This window comes from Salvelinus alpinus, chromosome 26 (assembly GCF_045679555.1).
Source record: "Salvelinus alpinus chromosome 26, SLU_Salpinus.1, whole genome shotgun sequence".
Classification (NCBI taxonomy): domain Eukaryota; kingdom Metazoa; phylum Chordata; class Actinopteri; order Salmoniformes; family Salmonidae; genus Salvelinus; species Salvelinus alpinus.
In genome coordinates, this window is record NC_092111.1 from 1501657 (window position 1) to 1524389 (window position 22733).

Here is a 22733-nt window from a genome sequence, read left to right on the forward strand (position 1 = left end):
AGGCCAGCCTATGAACTAACACTCAGAGTCTACGGCTCTGTCCCAAATGACACCCTATTCCCTACATAGTGCACTACTTTTGATCAGAGCCTATAGGCCCTGGTCAAAAATAGTGCACTAAACAGGGAATAGGGTGCCATTTGGGACGAATACAAAGTGAAATGTTAAATGGCTATTATTGCAGCATTCTAACACAGCTATTAGTGGTATGTTTATTCACAAGGAAGGAAGAATATTTAGGATTGTGGTGTAAGTGTTAAATGAACTAATGTAGCTCAACGACTCACAAAGATATGCTGTAATAGTCCAACTCTAACTTACTAAGGTATGTGGGTGGGTGCTACACATTGGTAATGGCTGAACTGAGTTCCCACTTACAATGTAAAGTACCTGCACTTGGTACACTTGCAAAAGCACTATATAGATAGCCCATGCAATCCATTTCCATTACTCGACTATAACAATATATATAGAGAGAGAAGAGTACCTCAGCTCCACCACTTACAGATGTAGTAGTACAAACATCATTACATAAATATTGTACTCCTATAGAGACTTAGTATAGCAATATTCCACTCACATATGTAGTAGTACTCGTGACCCACGTTGAACTCGTAGCCCAGGGAGAAGGCGCTGTAGCGCTGGAACTTCTCAGAGAACTTGATGGGCGCGTGGGGCGCGTGCGGCCGGTTGCACTCCCAGCGCTTGAAGCCCATCTGGGGGTCACAGGTGCGGTAGCCGCGGTAGCTGACCATGTAGAGGACGTACTGCTCGGCCACTGTGCGCTCCAGCGTCCCCCGCTGGCTAGTGGCGGTAGTGTTGTAATGCGGGCAGTAGATGTCCAGGTAGTCATTCACTGCCACCTGCACTGTGTAGCCCTCCCTCCGTAGACTGGAGAGAGGGGGGACGGAGAGAGGGAGAGAGAGGGAGGGGGGAATGAGAGCAGGAGGGACAGAGAGAGAGGGAGAGAGGAGAGAAGGAGAGAGAAGGAGAGAGGAGAGAGAATAAATACATGGATGAGTAACAGCATACTATAAAACTCACCCTGTTAAATTGAAGTGCTTTTAACAACAAAGCTAGTGGCAACTGAGCTGCCACCAACACGAGGGAGATGAAACCTTAACTTTGCTGGAGTATTGAAACATTACATTACATGGTGTGTTGTAACACCACCTTGCCAGGGACTGGGAGCACTACCGGCAATGGTTGAAAACACTGTTTTGGTGTTTCGAGTTCTGTTTAGGGCAGAAATAAATACCTTCTCTTTTGGTGTATATTCCTCTCTCTATAGCTTCTAAACACTATTATGGTGTTTCAAATCCTGTCTAGTGCAGAATTAGATCACTTCTTCTAGACTATTTTAATGTTTAACGTTGATTTCTACATCTACATAGTTTAGTCTAGTTTTTAGTCTGTATAGTTTAACCCATTTTGTTAGGCATTATTGAGCACAGTGCTCAATGCACCAGAAAAAACTACAGGTTTTACAGCAAGCGTTGCAGGATACATCTCATGGCACAACAGGCTGATTAAATACTAATATAGAAGTTACTTTTTTTCTTCGAGCATACGACATTGTGTATAAGAATCCTAGTCTAAAAATGTTGGCAAGAGCCATGTGGCAAGATAGGAAGTGCAAGGAGATTAAAACCAGACTTCCAATGAGTTAAATCACAAACTGTTCTCTATATTTGGTTATCTTCATAAACGATACCATTAAGTTGGATTTAGTATTACATTTTTGGGTAAAATGAAATTAACAAATTATTGAAATGTCTTACATTTATTTTGATTAAGTATACAATATGTTGATTGTTCTTGTTTTTTTCCAATTTCAATTCACCCCAGATTTTTTTTTTTTTTACTGTGTGGCTGTATGGTTGAGTGTCTAAAATTCCAATGAAATTCCACAGAAGTCGGGGGTTCAATTCCCGCTTCCGCCTGTTCCACATTCACTACTCTGTCTCCTCCTGTTTCGAATCTCTCCAAATAAAGTACTTCTATTCTGTTTCAAAGCAAGTTCTGTGTATCATCACTTTCATTGGGTTAACATTGAAAACCTTTCAAACACCAGATATCAGCTTAGATGCACTACTTTTCATGTTTTGAGTCCCTGCCATTCTCATGAGCATGACATAGTCTGGGTCAGTGAAGCGGAAGAAGATCATGTAATTGGCTTAGTGGCTCTTCTACCACAGGGAGGAGGGATACACTAACGTGAAGGGGCTAGGTTCCATGTGCCTACGGGGACCGAACACAGTGTACCAGTGTATTAGCAGGTACAGAAGATCAGTCTTGGGTTGGGACATGTGAAGTGTGTGTGTATGTGTGCGTGCATCCATGCATGTGTGTATACAGTCATCACTGTAAATCAAATTATATTTTATTAGTCGCATACACATGTTTCAGCAGATGTTATTGCGGGTGTAGCGAAATGCTCGTGTTCCTGTAGCCTTAGGGGAGATTGTGACATAATGTAACATCCTGCCACCATGACATGGCTTGACATCCCGCTGGGCAAAAAACGGGTTTGAATCAACGTTGTTTCAACCAATAAATTCAAAGTGATGACGTTGAATCAACGTGGACAACTGATTTGATTAGCAAAAAAGTCCTCAACGTTTTTATTTTTTTCACCCAACTTTGAACCTAAATCTAATGGCATGGCGAATTGTTGTCGCTGATTTTACGTTGAATTCATGTGAGTTGACACCTCAGCCAAACGTAAATCAAAACAAGACGTTGAACTGACGTCTTTGGCTGTTTATCATACTATGTATATTCATTATCGTAATTGTACAAAGTATTATTATACAAACTCATTACACCTATCCTGAAGGGATCGAGAGGACAATTGATGAGATGTGAGGAATCGTTAGCTGTGGGTGGGAATCTGTGTCAGGATAAATGGCAGGGGAAATCTGCAACAACTGGAGCTGTATTGACTATTATGTAACAGTAGGCGGCAGTATTGAGTTGCATTCAGCCCTAGGGTTTTTTCTCTCTCTCTCTTTTCTCTTACAATCTCACTCTCCTCTCTCACATACACACAAAATGAGCAAACGAACACAAACACGAGCGAAAAACCTCACACGCGCCCGCACGCCAACGCACACATGCAATGCAATGCACGCAAACGCACACACCCACTCTCACACACACACACACAATACTAGGTCAGTTCTCAAGAGAGATTATTATTCAATTAAAAAATTAGGATCAGAAATGTCACAACCCCTCTCTCCCTCTCTCATTATAGCGTAGTAGAGTAACTCCTTGTCTGTGTCTTTTCCTACTCCACCCTCGCTCCATCTCTCTTCGTCTTTCCCCTTGTCCTCGTTTGCCATTACACACATGCCAAGACAGAGCAATATCATATCCCTTAACCACTGTTCTTTCCCTGCCATAAATCTTACAATATCTCCTCACTCGCACCCCACTTCTCTCTCAGATGTTGGATGACAGATATTTGTCTCACACAACACAGCCATGCTTCAATAGGACTATATTTAGAGAGAGAGCGGGAGAGATGGGAGAGAGAGTGGAAGATAAAAAAATGAGAGGGAGAGAGGGAGGGGAGAGGAAGGAAAACGAGAGGGGAAAGAGAGAGGGGGGCGGGATGGAGAGAGAGAGAGAGATTGAGGGGAAGAGGTGAGAGGGAGGAAAATAGAGTAAGAGACCTGTAAGAGGGAAAGGAAGAGGAAAGATGGAGAATGTGATTACGGGGAATCATGGACGCAAATGGGATAGAAATGCATAGGGAAAGGAGCTTCTGTCATTGAGAGAGTAGGGGGAAAGAAAGGAGATTGTGTGTGCATTTACAAGTGTGTGTGTGTGTGTGTGTGTGTGTGTGTGTGTGTGTGTGTGTGTGTGTGTGTGTGTGTGTGTGTGTGTGTGTGTGTGTGTGTGTGTGTGTATGTGTACATGTGGAAGTGTGTGAGTGTTGGACCCTGCTGTAGCAGCGCACTCTACGCATAACATAACATAAGAATTAGATCCCAGTTCCATCACAAAGGTCACAGACAGAGTCAGAGGTGGGAAGTGGGAGAAGGAGGAGCAAGGAGGAGCAAGGAGGAGGAGGGAGATGGACAAGGATGTTCAATAGGTGTGTGGAGTCATAGACTTATATAAGCAGTCCACTTAGTGACACATGAGGGGGTGGGGCGAGGAGGGCAGAAGATGTAACAACAAGGAGAGGGAGAAAGGAAGACGGGGAGAGCTAGTGGGGGAATCTAAACAGGAGAAAGAGATACAATGAAGATGACAAACAAGTGAAGACAAAATGGAGAGAAAGGGAGGCAGAGGGAGAGACAGAGATGTAGTGCACCCCAGGGATACACAGATATGTAGTAAAGTGCACGGGGGGAAAAGAGTGATGGTGTGCTCTTTCTCTCTCTCTCCCCGCTGTGCATTGTCTCTGTGTCGTTTCTGCTGTGTCATCATCCTTTTCCTATGAGTGGGAAAGCACTGCTCTTTAGTACAGCCGGCACAAGCTGATGAAGACAGCCTAGAGAGAGGGGAGAGAGACGAGAGACAAACACAAAGGTAGCACTACTGTACCTTCCACCACTGTCTCCGCTAAAACGTATTTTGAGAATACATTTCAATAAATGACAAAGAAACTGCAAACAGACACCAGTGGACAGAAACTAAGGGTCTGCTTCCGCAGTGGAAGATCTAAATAAAATCCCATTTACAACTAAACCAACCATGAACAAAATGGCCATTACCGTTACATCACTGTCAGTACCATCACAGTATCAGCATTGACTGTTCGTAATAGTAGATCACTAGATCTACATGCTGCTCACATGCAGGCTGCTGCCTGACCTAGCCTGACGACTCACACTAAATTCTTCCGCTGCTCTGACATTCGCTACATACTTTAGTCCGAGACTGCCATCATTGAAGTCGTTTATGGTGACGAGGGGCACGAGGGGCGTTATATAAAACAAAGTAATCAGTGATTATATAGTCTCCCATCAGAGCATCAAAACGAACTTTCAAACCGCAGCTTTACCCACGTGTGTTCTGGCTCTTGCCCAAACCCATCGTTTTCTGGACCAATCAGACGGAACCGAATGTGTCAGGGAGGTACTCGAATCCAGACTCATTTTGGAGATGAAACTAACGTCCGTGGGCGTGGCGCAGCGTTTGGCTGGAGCAAGGAGTCTGGGTAGCCAGGCAATGTCTTACCAACATATCCAACCAAACCTTTCAATATTTGATACGCATACCCAAAATGGTCAACACCGTTACATGATGCATTACCACTACAGCCTAGTGGTAGCCTAGTGGTTAGAGCGTTGGGCCAGTAACCGAAAGGTTGCTGGATTGAATCCTCGAGCTGACAAGCTAAAAATCGGTTGTTCTGCCACTGAACAAGGCAGTTTAACCCCCTCATCCCCGGTAGGCCGTCATTGTAAATAATAATTTGTTCTTAACTGACTTGCCTAGTTAAAGGTTAAATAGAAATATATACAGTGGGGAGAACAAGTATTTGATACACTGCCGATTTTGCAGGTTTTCCTACTTACAAAGCATGTAGAGGTCTGTAATTTTTATCATAGGTACACTTCAACTGTGAGAGACGGAATCTAAAACAAAAATCCAGAAAATCACATTGTATGATTTTTAAATAATTAATTTGCATTTTATTGCATGACATAAGTATTTGATCACCTACCAACCAGTAAGAATTCCGGCTCTCACAGACCTGTTAGTTTTTCTTTAAGAAGCCCTCCTGTTCTCCACTCATTACCTGTATTAACTGCACCTGTTTGAACTCGTTACCTGTATAAAAGACACCTGTCCACACACAATCAAACAGATTCCAACCTCTCCACAATGGCCAAGACCAGAGAGCTGTGTAAGGACATCAGGGATAAAATTGTAGACCTGCACAAGGCTGGGATGGGCTACAGGACAATAGGCAAGCAGCTTGGTGAGAAGGAAACAACTGTTGGCGCAATTATTAGAAAATGGAAGAAGTTCAAGATGACGGTCAATCACCCTCGGTCTGGGGCTCCATGCAAGATTTCACCTCGTGGGGCATCAATGATCATGAGGAAGGTGAGGGATCAGCCCAGAACTACACGGCAGGACCTGGTCAATGACCTGAAGAGAGCTGGGACCACAGTCTCAAAGAAAACCATTAGTAACACACTACGCCGTCATGGATTAAAATCCTGCAGCGCACGCAAGGTCCCCCTGCTTAAGCCAGTGCATGTCCAGGCCTGTCTGAAGTTTGCCAATGACCATCTGGATGATCCAGAGGAGGAATGGGAGAAGGTCATGTGGTCTGATGAGACAAAAATAGAGCTTTTTGGTCTAACTCCACTCGCCGTGTTTGGAGGAAGAAGAAGTATGAGTACAACCCCAAGAACACCATCCCAACCGTGAAGCATGGAGGTGGAAACATCATTCTTTGGGGATGCTTTTCTGCAAAGGGGACAGGACGACTGCACCGTATTGAGGGGAGGATGGATGGGGCCATGTATCGCGAGATCTTGGCCAACAACCTCCTTCCCTCAGTAAGAGCATTGAAGATGGGTCGTGGCTGGGTCTTCCAGCATGACAACGACACGAAGCACACAGCCATGGCAACTAAGGAGTGGCTCCGTAAGAAGCATCTCAAGGTCCTGGAGTGGCCTAGCCAGTCTCCAGACCTGAACCCAATAGAAAATCTTTGGAGGGAGCTGAAAGTCCGTATTGCCCAGCGACAGCCCCGAAACCTGAAGGATCTGGAGAAGATCTGTAGGGAGGAGTGGGCCAAAATCCCTGCTGCAGTGTGTGCAAACCTAGTCAAGAACTACAGGAAACGTATGATCTCTGTAATTGCAAACAAAGGTTTCTGTACCAAATATTAAGTTCTGCTTTTCTGATGTATCAAATACTTATGTCATGCAATAAAATGCAAATTAATTACTTAAAAATCATACAATGTGATTTTCTGGATTTTCGTTTTAGATTCCGTCTCTCATAGTTGAAGTGTACCTATGATAAAAATTACAGACCTCTACATGCTTTGTAAGTAGGAAAACCTGCAAAATCGGCAGTGTATCAAATACTTGTTCTCCCCACTGTATATTACATGGTTCATTATCGTTACATTCATGTCAATGCTGTAACATTGACTGTCTGTATTGTATCTGTATGCCGCTCACATTCAGGTTGGTTTCTTAGTCTGACAATCAAACAGCCTTCATTCAATTACAAGGAAACCGTCATGACATCATCAATGATCTCCCTCAAGGTCACCATGATGGATTTAAAGGTAAAACCCATGTACTAAATGTACCAGTAACATAGCAATGCAGAAACAATTTCTTCCTCTGCTAGCGAGACAGGGACAGGCACTGTTGCTATTCCTCGTACCTCAGCACCAAAAGTCATTTAATTGTCTCCAAGTAAAAGTACACACTGTCTCCAGCAAATCCTCCCTCTGCTGATTGGGTTAGCCTCGCAATTAGCGAGCAGTTTACTGTGTTTCGATCCAAAATGGAGGCTGAAAACAAGTGCTGAGGCGTGGGGGAAAAAGAGCTAGACGCTGCAGCCTTTCAGACCTGGGATTACGCCTAGATCTGACTGGAGTAATAGTGATGATTCAGAGATGACTCAGGGTGGTGGTGGATGCTGCACTACACTTTACACACACACACACACACACACACACACACACACACACACACACACACACAGACAGAGAGAGCACCAGTCTGTGTAATTCTGTCTGACTGCACACATTAGGGAAACGTGTCCCCATAGCTAGCGGAGCCAGGTTTGGCTGCAGATTGGAGCTACTAAATGAATACCGTACTATGACTGTAGTGATGCCAGTATATGGCAGAATCTCTCTCGGGCAAAACAACTAATAGAGGGGGCAGATGGAAACGAAGGCCCGCTCTTTGGTTGGTGGAGAGCTGATAGTAAAAGACCACTAGGTGATGTCACACCACAACAAATAAATACCAGGCTTTGACCTTTCTTTACAGGGTACTTTAGAAGTACATGACTACTAGCCTATAATCATTTATTTTCTATCAACAGAGGTATGAGAGGAGTGTATGACTGCATCTTATTCCCTATATTGTGCACTAGTTTAAGTTCAATGTTAGAACCTTAAGATGCCTTTGGGAAACCGGACACAGAGCCATATGGGCTCTGGTCAAAAGTAGTGCACTATAGAAGGAATGGAGTGCCATTTGGGACACAGCCTTTATCTCTGAAGGTGAGTCTCTAATTGTGAGCGGATATTAAAGGCCACTGGCTCACCTCTATTTATTCTCAAAGTGCCTCCTGATGAAAAGCAGATCTCATTCTCTCGCTTTCTTTATCCGTCCCCTCGTTCTCTCAGAAGAGCTGTGTTGATACCGATACGAAAATGTTTGCTCCGCTCGCTTTCTGAGAACGCACTCTAAATGGGTCGTGTCAGAGAATAGAGGCTCTCATCACAGTGAATTCTCCACAGTGGCCACCTCAGTTGGAATGTCAGGCACATGTGTTGCGGCAGAGGCGTACGAGAACACAGTGCTCATCTTCTAGACGTGTCTCCTCTCAGGCTACAGGCCACATTGATGAGACAACGGTGTAGAAGAGCCAAGGGGTAAGAGGACTCCTGGAGGAGGTATGTGGACACGCATAGTCGCAGACATGTGCGCACAGTAGGACACACAGACGCACGCACGATAGCAGCAGTTACGCATTCGAACACACATTTTAAATACTTCAATTGAATCCACAAATCACATTACAGTCAAGAAGGATTCAAACATTTCAAAGGACAGACATCTGGACACTACAGATGGCACCTTCTTCTCCACATAGCAAGGCTGCCCATGACCGCTGACACGGAGCAGTACCTCGCTATCTGCCTTGCCTCTGTCTAATGCAGGTCTGCAATCTGAAGGCCACGTACTGTCAGCCTATCTACACTGAACGAGAATATAAACGCAACATGTAAAATGTTTCATGAGCTGAAATAAAAGATCCCAGAAATGTTCCATGCGCACAAAAAGCTTATTTCGCTCGCATTTTGTGCACAAATTTGTTTACATCCCTGTTAGTGAGCATTTCTCCTTTGCCATGAGAAACCATCCGCCTGACAGGTGTGGCATATCAAGAAGCTGATTTAACAGCATGCTCATTACACAGGTTCACCTTGTGCTGTGGACAATAAAAGGCCACTCTAAAATGGGCAGTTTTGTAACACAACACAATGCCACAGATGTCTAATTATTAATATTTTTTACTTTTATCCCCTTTGTCTCCCCAATTGGTAGGTACAGTCTTGTCTCATCGGTGCAACTGCGCCATTGACTTGGGAGAGGCGAAGGTCGAGAGCCATGCGTCCTCCGAAACACGACCCTGCCAAGCCACACTGCTTCTTGACACATTGCTCGCTTAACCCGGAAGCCAGCCGCACCAATGTGTCGGAGGAAACACTGTCCAACTGACAACCGAAGTCAGCTTGCAGGCGCCCGGACCAACACAAGGAGTCACTGAGACAAGGAACTGCCGGCCAAACCCTCCCCTAACCCGGACGACGCTGTGCAAATTGTGCGCTGACTCATGGGTCTCCCAGTCACGGCTGGCTGTGACACAGCCTGGGATCGAACCCGAGGCTGTAGTGATGCCTCACTCCAACGTCGTTTTAGAGAATTTGGCAGTGTGTCTATCGTCCCTCTCAACCGCAGAGCACATGTATGGCGATGTGTGGGAGAGCGGTTTGCTGATGTCAACCTTGTGAACAAGTGCCCCATGGTGGCAGTAGGGTTATGGTATGGGCAGGCATAAGCTACGGACAACAAACACAATTGCATTTGAATGCACAATTTGAACGCACAGAACTACCGTGACGAGATCCTGAGGCCCATTGTGAGGCCCATTTTGTTTTAAGGTATCTGTGACCAACAGATGCATATGTGTATTCCCAGTCATGTGAGATCCATAGATCAGTGAATTTATTTAAATTGACTGATGTCCTTATATGAATGAACACCTCTTTCTGGCCTCCCCACCACGACAATATCTGTCATTTTTGGTATGCAAGAAAACACATTATCATCAACATCAAACCAGCCCCTCACCTCAGTAGCTATCAGGTCGACAAGGCCGGTCATGTCTAGCTATGTACAGGTCTTTGTATGAACAGCAACCATTAACAACAGGTGCAACAGACTCCATTCCATTTGACTTGTGTAGACAAACACGTGGGCCGAAGAACAAAGAATGCCAGCAAACTAAACAGACAAAATGAGCACTATACTTACTTAAAAGTAAACTCAGGACGAAACACACTGAAGCCATCAGACAACAGAACCATACCTACTTCCAAAGTTTCAAAGAGCAACGTATGAGCTTTGAAGTGTAGGGTGTGAGAGCCTATGCAGCTCTCATAGGAAGTCTACCACAGTGGGGTGTTAGCTTTCTCAAACATAACTCTTTATGCCTCTCAGTTGGGTTGGCACAGAGAGAGAGAGCGAGAGAAAGCGCGCGAGAGAGAGAGAGAGAGAGAGAGAGAGAGAGAGAGAGAGAGAGAGAGAGAGAGAGAGAGAGAGAGAGAGAGCGAGAGAGAGAGAGAGAGAAAGGAAGAGGTAGAGAGGGAGAGCAAGACAGATAATGAGAGAGGGATAGATAGGAAGAGAGAGAGAGAGAAAGGAAGAGGGAGAGGGGAGCAAGATTGATCATGAGAGAGGGATATATAGGAAGAGAGAGAGAGAGAAAGAGTGCTACCCCCACACACACACACACACACACACACACACACACACGGTATGCAAAGCTGTGCTCGTGAGCATATCAACACACATACGTTGCTTATCCTTATACAGACACTGTCCACATGCAGTTACCCATATATATCCCATAAAGCACACTGTGTGAAAAGAATTCCAACATATTCACACAGAAATAGGAGAAAAACACACAGTATGTATGCTTCAGGGCAAGCCTCTCTCTGCCTCCATGAATATTTCATCCCTTCTTAAAATAACCTGTCCCTTTAAAATATATGTTTGCGCAAACCACCTACAGCCACAGCCAAGCGAAAATGCCCAGGGTACTTATTTACACGTTACACAGGAGGACACCGATAATGCTAAACGCCACATGCTACAGCACACAGCGGCAGTGCTGAGGAGCGACTAAATCTGTATCCTGGTATGAGTTGAGTTCAGGCCATACAGGTTTAGAGCAGCCAGAGCGGTGGAAGATAGACCATATTTCGCTTCCTGAATAATTGACTGGCACTAGAACACCTGGTTTCTCTCTCTCTCTCTCTCTATTCTCTCTCTATATTCTATATTCTTTCTCTCTCTCGCTCTCCCTCTCTCATTCTCTCTCGCTTTCCCAGGGCCATGACATAAAGACCTTACATAACAGGCGAGAATATATACGTTCATGTATTCTCAAGGTATTCTCTGTGATAAAGCATTAAAGTGGGTGAACCTACAGTGTGTCAAGGCAGGTTCTTTCTCCTGGCTCTGTGTCTATGCAGTACCCAGATAAAGACGGTCTGCAAGTGTAGTTATGCTGTAGGTTGATTGAAACTTTGTGTATTTTTCTAATATAGATTCAAGGTTCTTATGAATGGAAATGAGGGACCACAATGGAAATAAGTAATTGACTTTGTATCATCCCTGAAAAGTAAAAAAAATGTATGTACTCTATTTTGATACAAAAAAGTCAATGGCAATAAATGAAACCAATCAATCGATCAATAAACTGTTGAGTGGCTGGCTGGTCAAGGACCGCCAACCATGTCAAGAAGACAAAGACGGGCATTAGCTGGAATGACATGGCAGAGGGAGGGATACGCATGTGCCAAACCAAGTGCAGCATAATAATACCCAACAATAATCTCATACTTTCCAAATTCACAAAACCCCCCCCATCATTGAAATCCCACTCCAGAATTGGTCATATGGCACAATGTATAACCTTGTATTATCCTAAAATCTAATTTATAAAGTCCATTTTGTAGTGTGTAGCAGGTGGCTATGGTGATCATATTAATGAATGAATGCGTATGCTTTGCCATCTCATCATGGAAATGCCCGGCCCCCAAACTACAGCACAGTGGCCGCGTCCAAAATGGCACCCTATACCCTATATAGTGCACCACTTTTGACTAGAGCACTATGGGGCTTTATTCACTATAAAGGGACCAGGGTGCCATTTCAGACATATGCAGTGACACCAGCTGAGAAGCAGGAGATAACAGAGAAGATTAAAAATGATAGACCACGACAAGAGCCCAGCAGAGATGACAGGCAGTTATGAGGACAACCCCCAAGATCACACATTAGATAATTGGTGTAAAAAATCTCTCTCCCTCTCTCTCTCTCTCCCCCACCCGTTGGAAAGTGGCACTCGGAATGCTCGTGGGCAGCGGATCCCTGCCTGGCGCGCTTGTCACACCTCCGCATCGGGGAGTTTTTGAAGACGATTGGAACAAAGCCTTGGCTGTTTTGTCTTTCTTTGCTGTGGGGCCTGATCTGATTTGGCCTGGCCTGGGCTATAGTACTGTAGCCCAGACAACACTAACACTTTAGATAGGCTAGCCATATGGGTCTCGCTAAATTTGGGAGGATATAGCGCCGAGATATCTCTCTCTCTCTCTTCCTTCCTCCCTCGCTCTCTCTCCTCTTTTTCTGTCTCTTCCGCCCCCCCTCTCTCTACCGCCACCCATCACTCTCTCTCCTCTCTCCCTTCCACCCCCCCTCTATGTCTGTACCTCTCCCTTCCTCTCTCTCGTCTTCTCTTTCTCCCTCTCTCTCTGTAATCCCCCTTACCCCCCTAACTCTCACTCTCTCTCTCTTCCCTCTCCTCCCTCCCTGGCACCCTATATAGTGCAATATTTTTGACCAGGGCCCATTTGGTGCCATTTGAGACGCAGCCAGTAAGACATCAACACCTTCAATGAGCAGAACAAACACTTTAATGTAACCTAATATGGGACCATTTGTATTTCGAGGGACTAATAGCATAGTAGAAAAAGATGGATGAGGTCATTTTACAGACTGCAGATTGTTGATATTACACTTCTGGGTTAAAACTGTGGTTGTGTTCATCTGTGAATGTGGTCGTTGTCAAAACAAGACAAGGTGAGAATGACACAAAGGGGAAAACGCACATACAACAAACACACAAACACTGAACCATCTGAACTGCCAGGATCCTACAGCTGTGCCGATACCTACTCTGATACCCTGGCCAGATGAGTGACAGATTCTCTCACACACACACACACACACAATGAGAGAGAATGAGAGAGAATGAGAGAGCCCTGTAACTACTTTAATCAGTGTTAATCACTGCAGACTCTTGCTTCACTGTCAGATTGAGACCAGAGAGAGAGAGAGAGAGAGAGAGAGAGAGAAGAGAGAGGGGGGGTGAGCGATAGGGGAGAGGGAGAGAAAGAGAGGGAGGGGGATGGGAGAGAGAGAGAGAGAGAGAGAGAGAAAGAGAGAGTGAGAGGAGAGGGAGAGAGAGAGGGGAGAGAGAGGGAGGGAGAAGGGGAGAGTAAGAGAGAGGAGGGTGGAGAAAGAGAGGCACAGAAACAGCTTTTAAAAATGTTAAATGGTTATCTAAAAATATACAGTGCCCACAGAGCCGCGAGTCCGTGGCAGTTTTGATGTACTTTATCTTATTCTTCAAGGTCTATTTCTTAGGCCCATATGGCCGGGCCTTGGCGGGAGAGGTGGACACGCCAAGCCAACGCAGTCAGGTTTTAATTTCAGTCAGGGGCAGGGGGACAGCACGGAGGTCGGGAGCGAGTGAGGAATGCAGAGCGAGCCAGGCAGAGAGATAGAGAAGAGGGGAGAAAAAGAGGTAGAGATGAAGGGATATAGGGGGGAAGAGATAAGGGGAGAGGGGGAGGCGGCAGTGAGGGAGGGAATGAGAAACGAACGGCAGCACAGAAATGGAGATAGAGAGGTGATGTGCTTTACAAGGAGGAGAACAAAGGGAGGCCGAGACGGAGGGAGGCAAAGGGGGAAAATTGAAAGATAAGAGGGAGAGATTATTAAGAAAAGATGGGTAATGTATAAATAAATCATGACAAAGGGAAGGGATAGGAAGAGGAATGTGTGAGGGTGAGCAAAAACGGATCATTTAACTTCGAGCGAAACGGAGAAAGTCAGGCAAAGAGAACGAGATAGAGAGGTGGAGGAAGAGTGTTGAAAAGTAAGCAAGAGATTGTGTTTATCCAAATATAATACAAATGTGTTTTTTTTTTACGAAATGGCTTTGGCCTTCACGGTTTGACCAAAACTGTGTAGAAAGCTTAGCAGGAATAGTCGGAAGCATAGATAGAATAGTAATGCCTGTGTTCGGTGATTAGAATTTCAGACAGTCTGCGTGTACTCAGGCTGGTCAGGCTATTTCGCGAGGCCCTAATGCAGCCAGTTTGTTTAGTGGAGCATGCGGGACCTCTGAATGTGACCTTACGTGCGTAAAGATAGCATACAACGTCAACTAATGTGTTTCTCTTTTAGCGAGCATACGAATGGAGGGCGTGCATTCATATGTGCAGCTGGAGCATGATGCATAGGCCGCCCTACAGAACACTGCAGTGTGTGTGGCTTGTGACTCGCCAAGCAGCACTAGTGAGGGTTAAGTATTTCAGATTTGTGCGATCTGCTAGCCAACATCCTTTGTGCTCTGGTGGGCTAGTGTTTATACAGGGCACTTACGTGAGGTAGTGCCTGGCAGATACATACAGACACACGTACACACAGGTCACAACAACTCCCTGCTTTTGCTACCTTGGCAGTGTGTGTGTGTGTGTGTGCACGTGTATGTGTGTGATTGACAGCTGTCACATGACAGAGCTCCAGGAGGAGAAGAAGAGAGGGAGAGATGTCAGGGTAGGAGTGAAAGGGAGAGCCAGGACGAAGATAAGGGAGGAAGAAACACAGCAGAAAGAGAGAGAGAGAGAGAGAGAGACCCCCCTCCCTCCCCTCTGTCACTGTCTGTGTTCGTCTATTCCTCCTGTTCTCTCTATCAGTGACTCAGTAACCTTCAGCACAAGACCCAAGTTGAGATGATGAATTGAGACGCAGACAGGAGAAAGGACAGAGATTAGAAAACACAGACAGATGATGAAAAATGACAAACTGAGAGAGGGGGCTGGGAGAGGAGGCGAGAGGAAAGTGGAAGAGAGAGGGAAAGGTGACATTGAGGGAAGTGTAGAGGAGACTGCTCCTGGTTTTTAGCTGGAGGACGGCCACGGAATTACATTAGTGTAAAAACACTTTGGCTGCACCCGCTGTGGGAGAGGCACACACACACACTTGCACAGACAGAGATTCACGCGCACTCACACACACAAGTAAAAATAAGCACCTTATGCAGATTGCATACTTAACCTGTGGGGAGCCTGCCTCCCAATCACATCTATTGTAGTTTAACTACCTTGATGACCTTTCCATGTGCAGTACAATATATGGTTCCCAAAAACAGCGATGGTAGTTTCTGAGAGGAGTAACCTGGTGATATAAACTAAACTAAACTAAACTACCATTACACCTCGGGGTGATTTTGCAGACACAGATCAAGCCTAATTCTGAACGTCTGCCTTTTCCTGCAGTCAATGTGTCACCTATACTCCCACCCCGGCCTCTAGTTCATCAGGCTGCTGATTATCCCGCACACCTGTCACCATCGTCTCGTGCACCTGCGCCTCATGACACTCACCTGGACTCCATCACCTCCTTGATTATCTTCCCTATATCTGTCACTCCCCTTGGTTCTTTCCTCAGGTGTTATTGACTCTGTTTCTTCATGTCGGTGCGTTGTTTGTGTTTCGCCTTATTTGGCCTCATGGGTGGAATGTTATTCATCTTTTTCATAATTAATAAAGATGGGGTTTTTTTACGACGTAAATCCGGTGTTTCTGTGCAAAACAGTTGTGTTATATTTCAGTCTTCTGTGATGTACAGTACCAGTCAATAATTTGGACACACCTACACATTTTTCTTTACTTTTACTATTTTCTACATTGTAGAATAATAGTGAAGACATCAAAACTATGAAACTACACATATGGAAACATATAGTAACCAAAAAAGTGTTCAACAAAATATATTACATTTGAGATTCTTCAAAGTAGCCACCTTTTGCCTTGATGACAGCTTTGCACACTCTTGGCATTTTCTCAACCAGCTTCATGAGGTCTGGAATGCATTTCAATGCATTCAGCCTTGGGTTAATTTGTGGAAGTTCTTTCCTTCTTAATGCGTTTGAGACAATCAGTTGTGTTGTGACAAGCTAGGGGTGGTATACAGAAGATAGCCCTAATTGGTAAAAGACCAAGTCCATATTATGGCAAGAACAGCTCAAATAAGCAAATAGAAACCACAGTCCATCATTACTTTAAGACATGAAGGTCAGTCAATGCGGAACATTTCAAGAACTACGTTTATTCAAGTGCAGTCGCAAAAACCATCAAGCGCTATGATGAAACTGTCTCTCATGAGGACCGATACAGGAAAGAAAGACCCAGAGTTACCTCTGCTGCAGAGGATAAGTTCATTAGAGTTAAATGCACCTCAGATTGCAGCCAAAACAAATGCTTCACAGAATTCAAGTAACAGACACATATCAACATCAACTGTTCAGGCCTTCATGGTCGAATTGCTGCAAAGAAACCACTACTAAAGTACACCAATAATAAGAAGAGAATTGCTTGGGCCAATAAACACAAGCAATGGACATTGGACCGGTGGAAATCTGTCCTTTGGTCTGATGAGTCCAAATGTAAGATTTTTGAATCCAACCGCCATGTCTTTGTGAGACGCAGAGTAGGTGAATGGATGATCTCTGCATGTGTGGTTCCAGTAGTGAAGCATAGAGGAGGAGGTGTAATGGTGTGGGGGAGCTTTGCTGATGACACTGTAAGTGATTTATTTAGAATTCAAGGCACACTTAACCAGCATGGCTACCACAGAATTCTGCAGCGATGTGCCTTTCCGTCTTGTTTGCGCTTAGTGGGACTATCATTAGTTTTTTAACAGGACAATGACACGACACACCTCCAGGCTGTGTAAGGGCTATTTGACCAAGAAGGAGAGTGATGGAGTGCTGCATCAGATGACTTGGCCTCCACAATCACCCAACCTCAACCCAATTGAGATGGTTTGGGATGAGTTGGACCAGAGTGAAGGTAAAGCAGCCAACAAGTGCTCAACATATGTGGGAATTCTTTCACGACTGTTGGAAAATCATTCCTCATGAAGCTGGTTGAGAGAATTGTGCAAAGCTCTCATCAAGGCGAAGGTTGACTAAATTGAAGAATATAAAATATAACATATATTTTGATTTGTTTAACACTTTTTTGGTTACTACATGATTCCATATGTGTAATTTCATAGTTTTGATGTCTTCACAATTATTCTACAATGTAGAAAATAGTACAAATAAATAAAAACCCTTGAATGAGTAGGTGTGCCCAAACTTTTGACTGGTACTGTATATAAAGTGTAATATTGGGATGCAAACTCAAAATGGAATACATTTCAACTCTATATCTGACATGGTACAGATGTCTTCTTTTTTTAAACCATAACCATGTGTGAGGTGTATATTTTTGTATCAAAGTAGATTTGTTTAAGACTACCAAGAATCAGTCCGGAAAACATACCCCTTATGTGGTTTTAGCTGATACATGGACATTATTATCTGCAATTTTAGCTACACTTCAGTCACATTTCAGTGGCTCTAGGTGGTTAGAGGATGTGTTGTTTAAACAGTTTAAAACACAAAAAATGCCCATATCAGATAATGTAATCTTCTACTGTTTACCTTCAAGGGCTCAATATTTTTTTTATTTAACTAGGCGAGTCAGTTAAGAACAAATTCTTATTTACAATGACGGCCTACCCCGGCCAAACCCTAACCCAGACGACGCTGGGCCAATTTTGCGCCGCCCTATGGCGGCTAATTGTGATACAGCCTGGAATTGAACCAGGGTCTGTAGTGACGCCTACTAGCACTGAGATGCAGTGCCTTAGACCGCTGCGCCACTCGTGAGACCCAAAAGCCTGGGGTTGATAGTAAATGACTTCCTCTACTACCCGCAACACTTTGATAAACAACTGAGGGGTACCCTGTAATGGAGACCAATAACCATGCTTGGTTACGTGAAAACCAAAGGCCTGCTGTAAGCCACATGCCAGAGCGGACATGGAGCAGAAATGTAGTAGGAGTGGAAGAAAGGAGGGAGGGAAGGAGGGAGGGAGGCAGAAAAATGAGACGGAGAGTAAAAAGATGAAGGGAAAATGAAAGAGCGGGTGGAAAAAGGGTGCATTCAATGTTGAAAAGAGCATTACTGCACCCCCCTCCTCCCCCTCTTGTCGACCCCCCAGACAAACACAGTGCCCTTTACCTCTCCCTTGGAGCGAGGCATAAACGAGTGGAATGACAGACAGAGAGAGCCAACAGGCCCCCTCCCCAGAGAGGGGAAACGCACTCATCCGTACTGATCTTAAAACAACAGCCTCCCTCTCTCCCTCCCTCTCTCTCTCTCTCTCCTCCTCCCTCCCTCCCACCTGCCTTTCTCTACGTCTACACCCTCTTTCTCTCTCTGTGTCTCCATCACCCTTTCGTTCATCCTTCCTTTTATTATCCTTTTTGTATCTTACGTTTATCCACTTAACCACTTATTTGTTTTTTTTATTAGCAATGCTTTCTCATCATCCTTTCATGGTGTCTCTTTCTACTGCTGTGCTGTACCCCAAAATCATTCCGAATTTTAGTCTTTACATATACCCATCCTCTCATTCTCTTTCTCCACATTCCTATCGGTTGATCATTCTGCTATATACTTTTCAGTCTCGTCAAAGACCCTGGCAGTCTCTTTCACCACAAGCTTCTCTGCCTTCTTTCTCTTTCTCTTGTATTTTCCTCTTCCACTTCAGAATCAATTTGTGACACGAGCTCTCCAGTGGTGCCCTTAGATTTCATTGTGGTAGAGCCCGTATTTAAAACAGTGCAAAGCCAATCTCCTCAACCCTGATTCACAGGTAGACTCAGACTAAATAAGAAAGCATTTCTCGACTCTTTGACACCATTTAGATGCTGCTGACGCACTTCAGCGGTTGACAAATGAGGCGATAAATTGACTTCTCTGAAGCATTCAAAAACAACAGAACACCCAAAGCACATCTCACTTAACTAAACGCTGGAAGAAATTGCACAATAGGACCAGGGGATAATTACAATTTATTTATTTCTCTCCTTTCCTGTCTTTCCTCCTAATCCCCATCTTCCCCTCTTTCTCTCTTTCCCTCTTTCTCTCCCCCTACCCGTTTACAGTGGTTTGTGCCCCAGACGCAGATTGACCCTAGCGCTGTGGACCCAGTAGGGGGCCTTGTTCCTCTGCGTCGCTCCACTGCACATGACTGACGTACTTCATAAGGGAGGGAGGGAGGGTGAGAAGGAACAAGGGAGGGAAGAAGAGATGGAGGGAGGGAAGCATAGAAAACAGAGGAGTGCTAGCTGCGCTGAGGGAGGAGAGGGACCTGAATGCGATTTATGATCAATGGTGCTTCTCCAATTACATTCCAATTAAAGTAGAGTCTCAAGCACGGCTCTAAAACACCGCGTCGGCAGAAGGGCTTTTGACGGTCTTTGTATGGGCATGCTACTATGCCCATAATAATGGGCTACTGCACACACTCATACATACACATGAATGTACGCACATACACGCATGCACGCTGGCAGGCACACACAAACGCCACCCAATAGTGTTTGTTTGTGTGTTTGTGTGCGTGCGTGCCCGCGAGAGACTGCAGTCACCTTATCAGAAGTACAAGGGCGAGTTTATTAAAGTCAGATTAAGGGCAGTTCAAAGGGCTAATGCCCACTATTACATCGATGCTGGTTTAACACCACCTTAAACTCCACAGTCAATAAAGAACCAGGGAGATGGAGGGGAGAGGGCAGCCGACCAGAACAACAAGGCTGGCTGGAGACTGGAAGTTAGACTGGAGAAAATAAATGGATATCGAGGACTCTAGCATACCTCCAACTTGTTTTTTTCTGTCTCTGGTTCTCTGATTTCGACATGCTACTTACTATATGTGGCAATGCATTTTGATTTTGATTGACATGTTGAATGCATGCTTGAACGTATTCAGCGGAAACAATCACTTCAAGTTTACCGCGGCACAACCATTCGGCGAAGCGTTAGGGACTGCATTATTACATGTAATTATTTGTGACGACGGGCTAGTCATCACAAACGTCCTCTCGCCAATTTGCACTCTGGCATATTGGAGTTAGTAACACATCATCATCAGCGTTAATTACAACAAGCAACCTGCAATAATGCAATATTAATGTATTTAATGATCACAAACAACATGAGTCATCCATCGGGTGCGTCGCAAATGGCACCCAGCTCCCTACATATTGCACTGCTTTTGAACAGAACCCTATGGGTCATGGTCAAAAGTAGTGCACTATATAGGGAATTTTTTCCCATTTGGGACGCATCCAAATCAGACCTGACCAGGCTAGGGAGTTTTTCGGTCTGAGTGCTAAGGGTTCATCCCAAATGGCACCCTATTCCCTATGTAGGGGTATCCATTAGAAAGACCTTAGTCACCCAGCTGCTGCTTCCTATCCTAGACTCTGGTGACACCATCAATCAAACCACAACCAAGACCTGACTTAGCGAATTAGATGTCACTTACAACAATCTTTGCAGATTCATTCTTGGATGCCATTATAAGACACATCATTGGACAATTTACATTTACATTTACATTTAAGTCATTTAGCAGACGCTCTTATCCAGAGCGACTTACAAATTGGACAATGTATGAATCACTAAATTGGCCGTCACTCCCAAACAGAAGACAACTGCATTGGTACCAATTTATTTTTAAATGTATCAACTTAAATGTTCCTGTACATATTAAGGAACACCTAACTTTACAAGACACACTACTCCTTTCCACAACAGAAGCAATTACAATTTCCAAGGGTACATCATGAGGTTCGAGTAAGATCTCTCAGATACAAAGGCCAAACTGACTGGAATAATTTACCTATATAAATCAGGGCATTAAAATCACACAGTGAATCTAAGAAAGCCCTTTTTCAAATGTTAAGAAGAAACGGTTTATGTTTTTAACTAATAGAAACATCACCATGTGAATATACTGTATTTGTAAATACAGTATGTATGTATGTATGTATGTATATATTATAGGTACTTTGTTTCATTAGTTATATTAGTAGTTGTAGCAGCAGTTTATATTAGCTGTAGGCCTATTAGTAGTTGTACAACAAAATTTTTATGCTGTTTATGTAAAAAAGTATTATTATTATTTCATTATTATTCGACATATTATTTTTGTTACTAAGTTATTGCTTTCAAAAGAATATAGTGCACTACTTTTGACCAGGTTCCACAGAGCACAAAAGGACACTTGTTTGGTAAAAAATAGTAGGATAAATACAGTTGAATTCGGAAGTTTACATACCTAAGGTTGGAGTCATTAAAACTCGTTTTTCAACCACTCCACACATTTCTTGTTAACAAACTATAGTTTTGGCATGTCGGTTAGGACATCTACTTTGTGCATGACACAAGTAATTTTCCCAACAATTATAGACAGATTACTTCAAATCAAATCAAATTTATTTATATAGCCCTTCTTACATCAGCTGATATCTCAAAGTGCTGTACAGAAACTCAGCCTAAAACCCCAAACAGCAAGCAATGCAGGTGTAGAAGCACGGTGGCTAGGAAAAACTCCCTAGAAAGGCCAAAAGGAACCAGGCTATAAGGGGTGGCCAGTCCTCTTCTGGCAGTGCCAGGTGGAGATTATAACAGAACATGGCCAAGATGTTCAAATGTTCATAAATGACCAGCATGGTCAAATAATAATAATCACGGTAGTTGTAGAGGGTGCAGCAAGTCAGCACCTCAGGAGTAAATGTCAGTTGGCTTTTCATAGCCGATCATTAAGAGTATCTCTACCGCTCCTGCTGTCTCCAGAGAGTTGAAAACAGCAGGTCTGGGACAGGTAGCACGTCCGGTGAACAGGTCAGGGTTCCATAGCCGCAGGCAGAACAGTTGAAACTGGAGCAGCAGCACGGCCAGGTGCTTATAATTCACTGTATCACAATTCCAGTGGGTCAGAAGTTCACATACACTAAGTTGACGGTGCCTTTAAACAGCTTGGAAAATTACAGAAAAGTATGTCATGGCTTTAGAAGCTTCTGATAGGCTAATTGACATAATTTGAGTCAATTGGAGGTGTACCTGTGTATGTATTTCAAGGCCTACCTTCAAACTCAGTGCCTCTTTGCTTGACATCATGGGAAAATCAAAGAAATCAGCCAAGACCTCAGAAAAAAAAATGTCTGGTTCATCCTTCATCCTTGGGAGCAATTTCCAAATGCCTGAAGGTATCACATTCATCTGTACAAACAATAGTACGCAAGTATAAACACCATAGGACCACGCAGCCTTCATACCGCTCAGGAAGGAGACGCGTTCTGTCTCCTAGAGATGAACGTACTTTGGTGCGAAAAGTGCAAATCAATCCCAAAACAACAGCAAGGGACCTTGTCAAGATGCTGGAGGAAACCGGTACAAAAGTATCTATATCCACAGTAAAACGAGTCATATATCGACATAACTTGAAAGGCCGCTCAGCAAGGAAGAAGCCACTGCTCCAAAACCGCCATAAAAAAAGCCAGACTACGCTTTG

At 44.2% G+C, this 22733-nt stretch overlaps 1 protein-coding gene across 2 annotated transcripts in view; it reads right to left on the reverse strand.

Annotated features, from left to right (window-relative positions):
• Positions 1 to 22733, reverse strand: part of LOC139554418 (ephrin-A3-like) — a 94142-nt gene that overhangs the window by 9556 nt on the left and 61853 nt on the right. For both annotated transcript variants that reach the window (XM_071367177.1, XM_071367176.1), the window contains one exon: positions 581 to 891. In XM_071367177.1, the coding sequence (XP_071223278.1) occupies positions 581 to 891 (311 nt within the window). The remainder of the gene's footprint in view (positions 1 to 580; positions 892 to 22733) is intronic.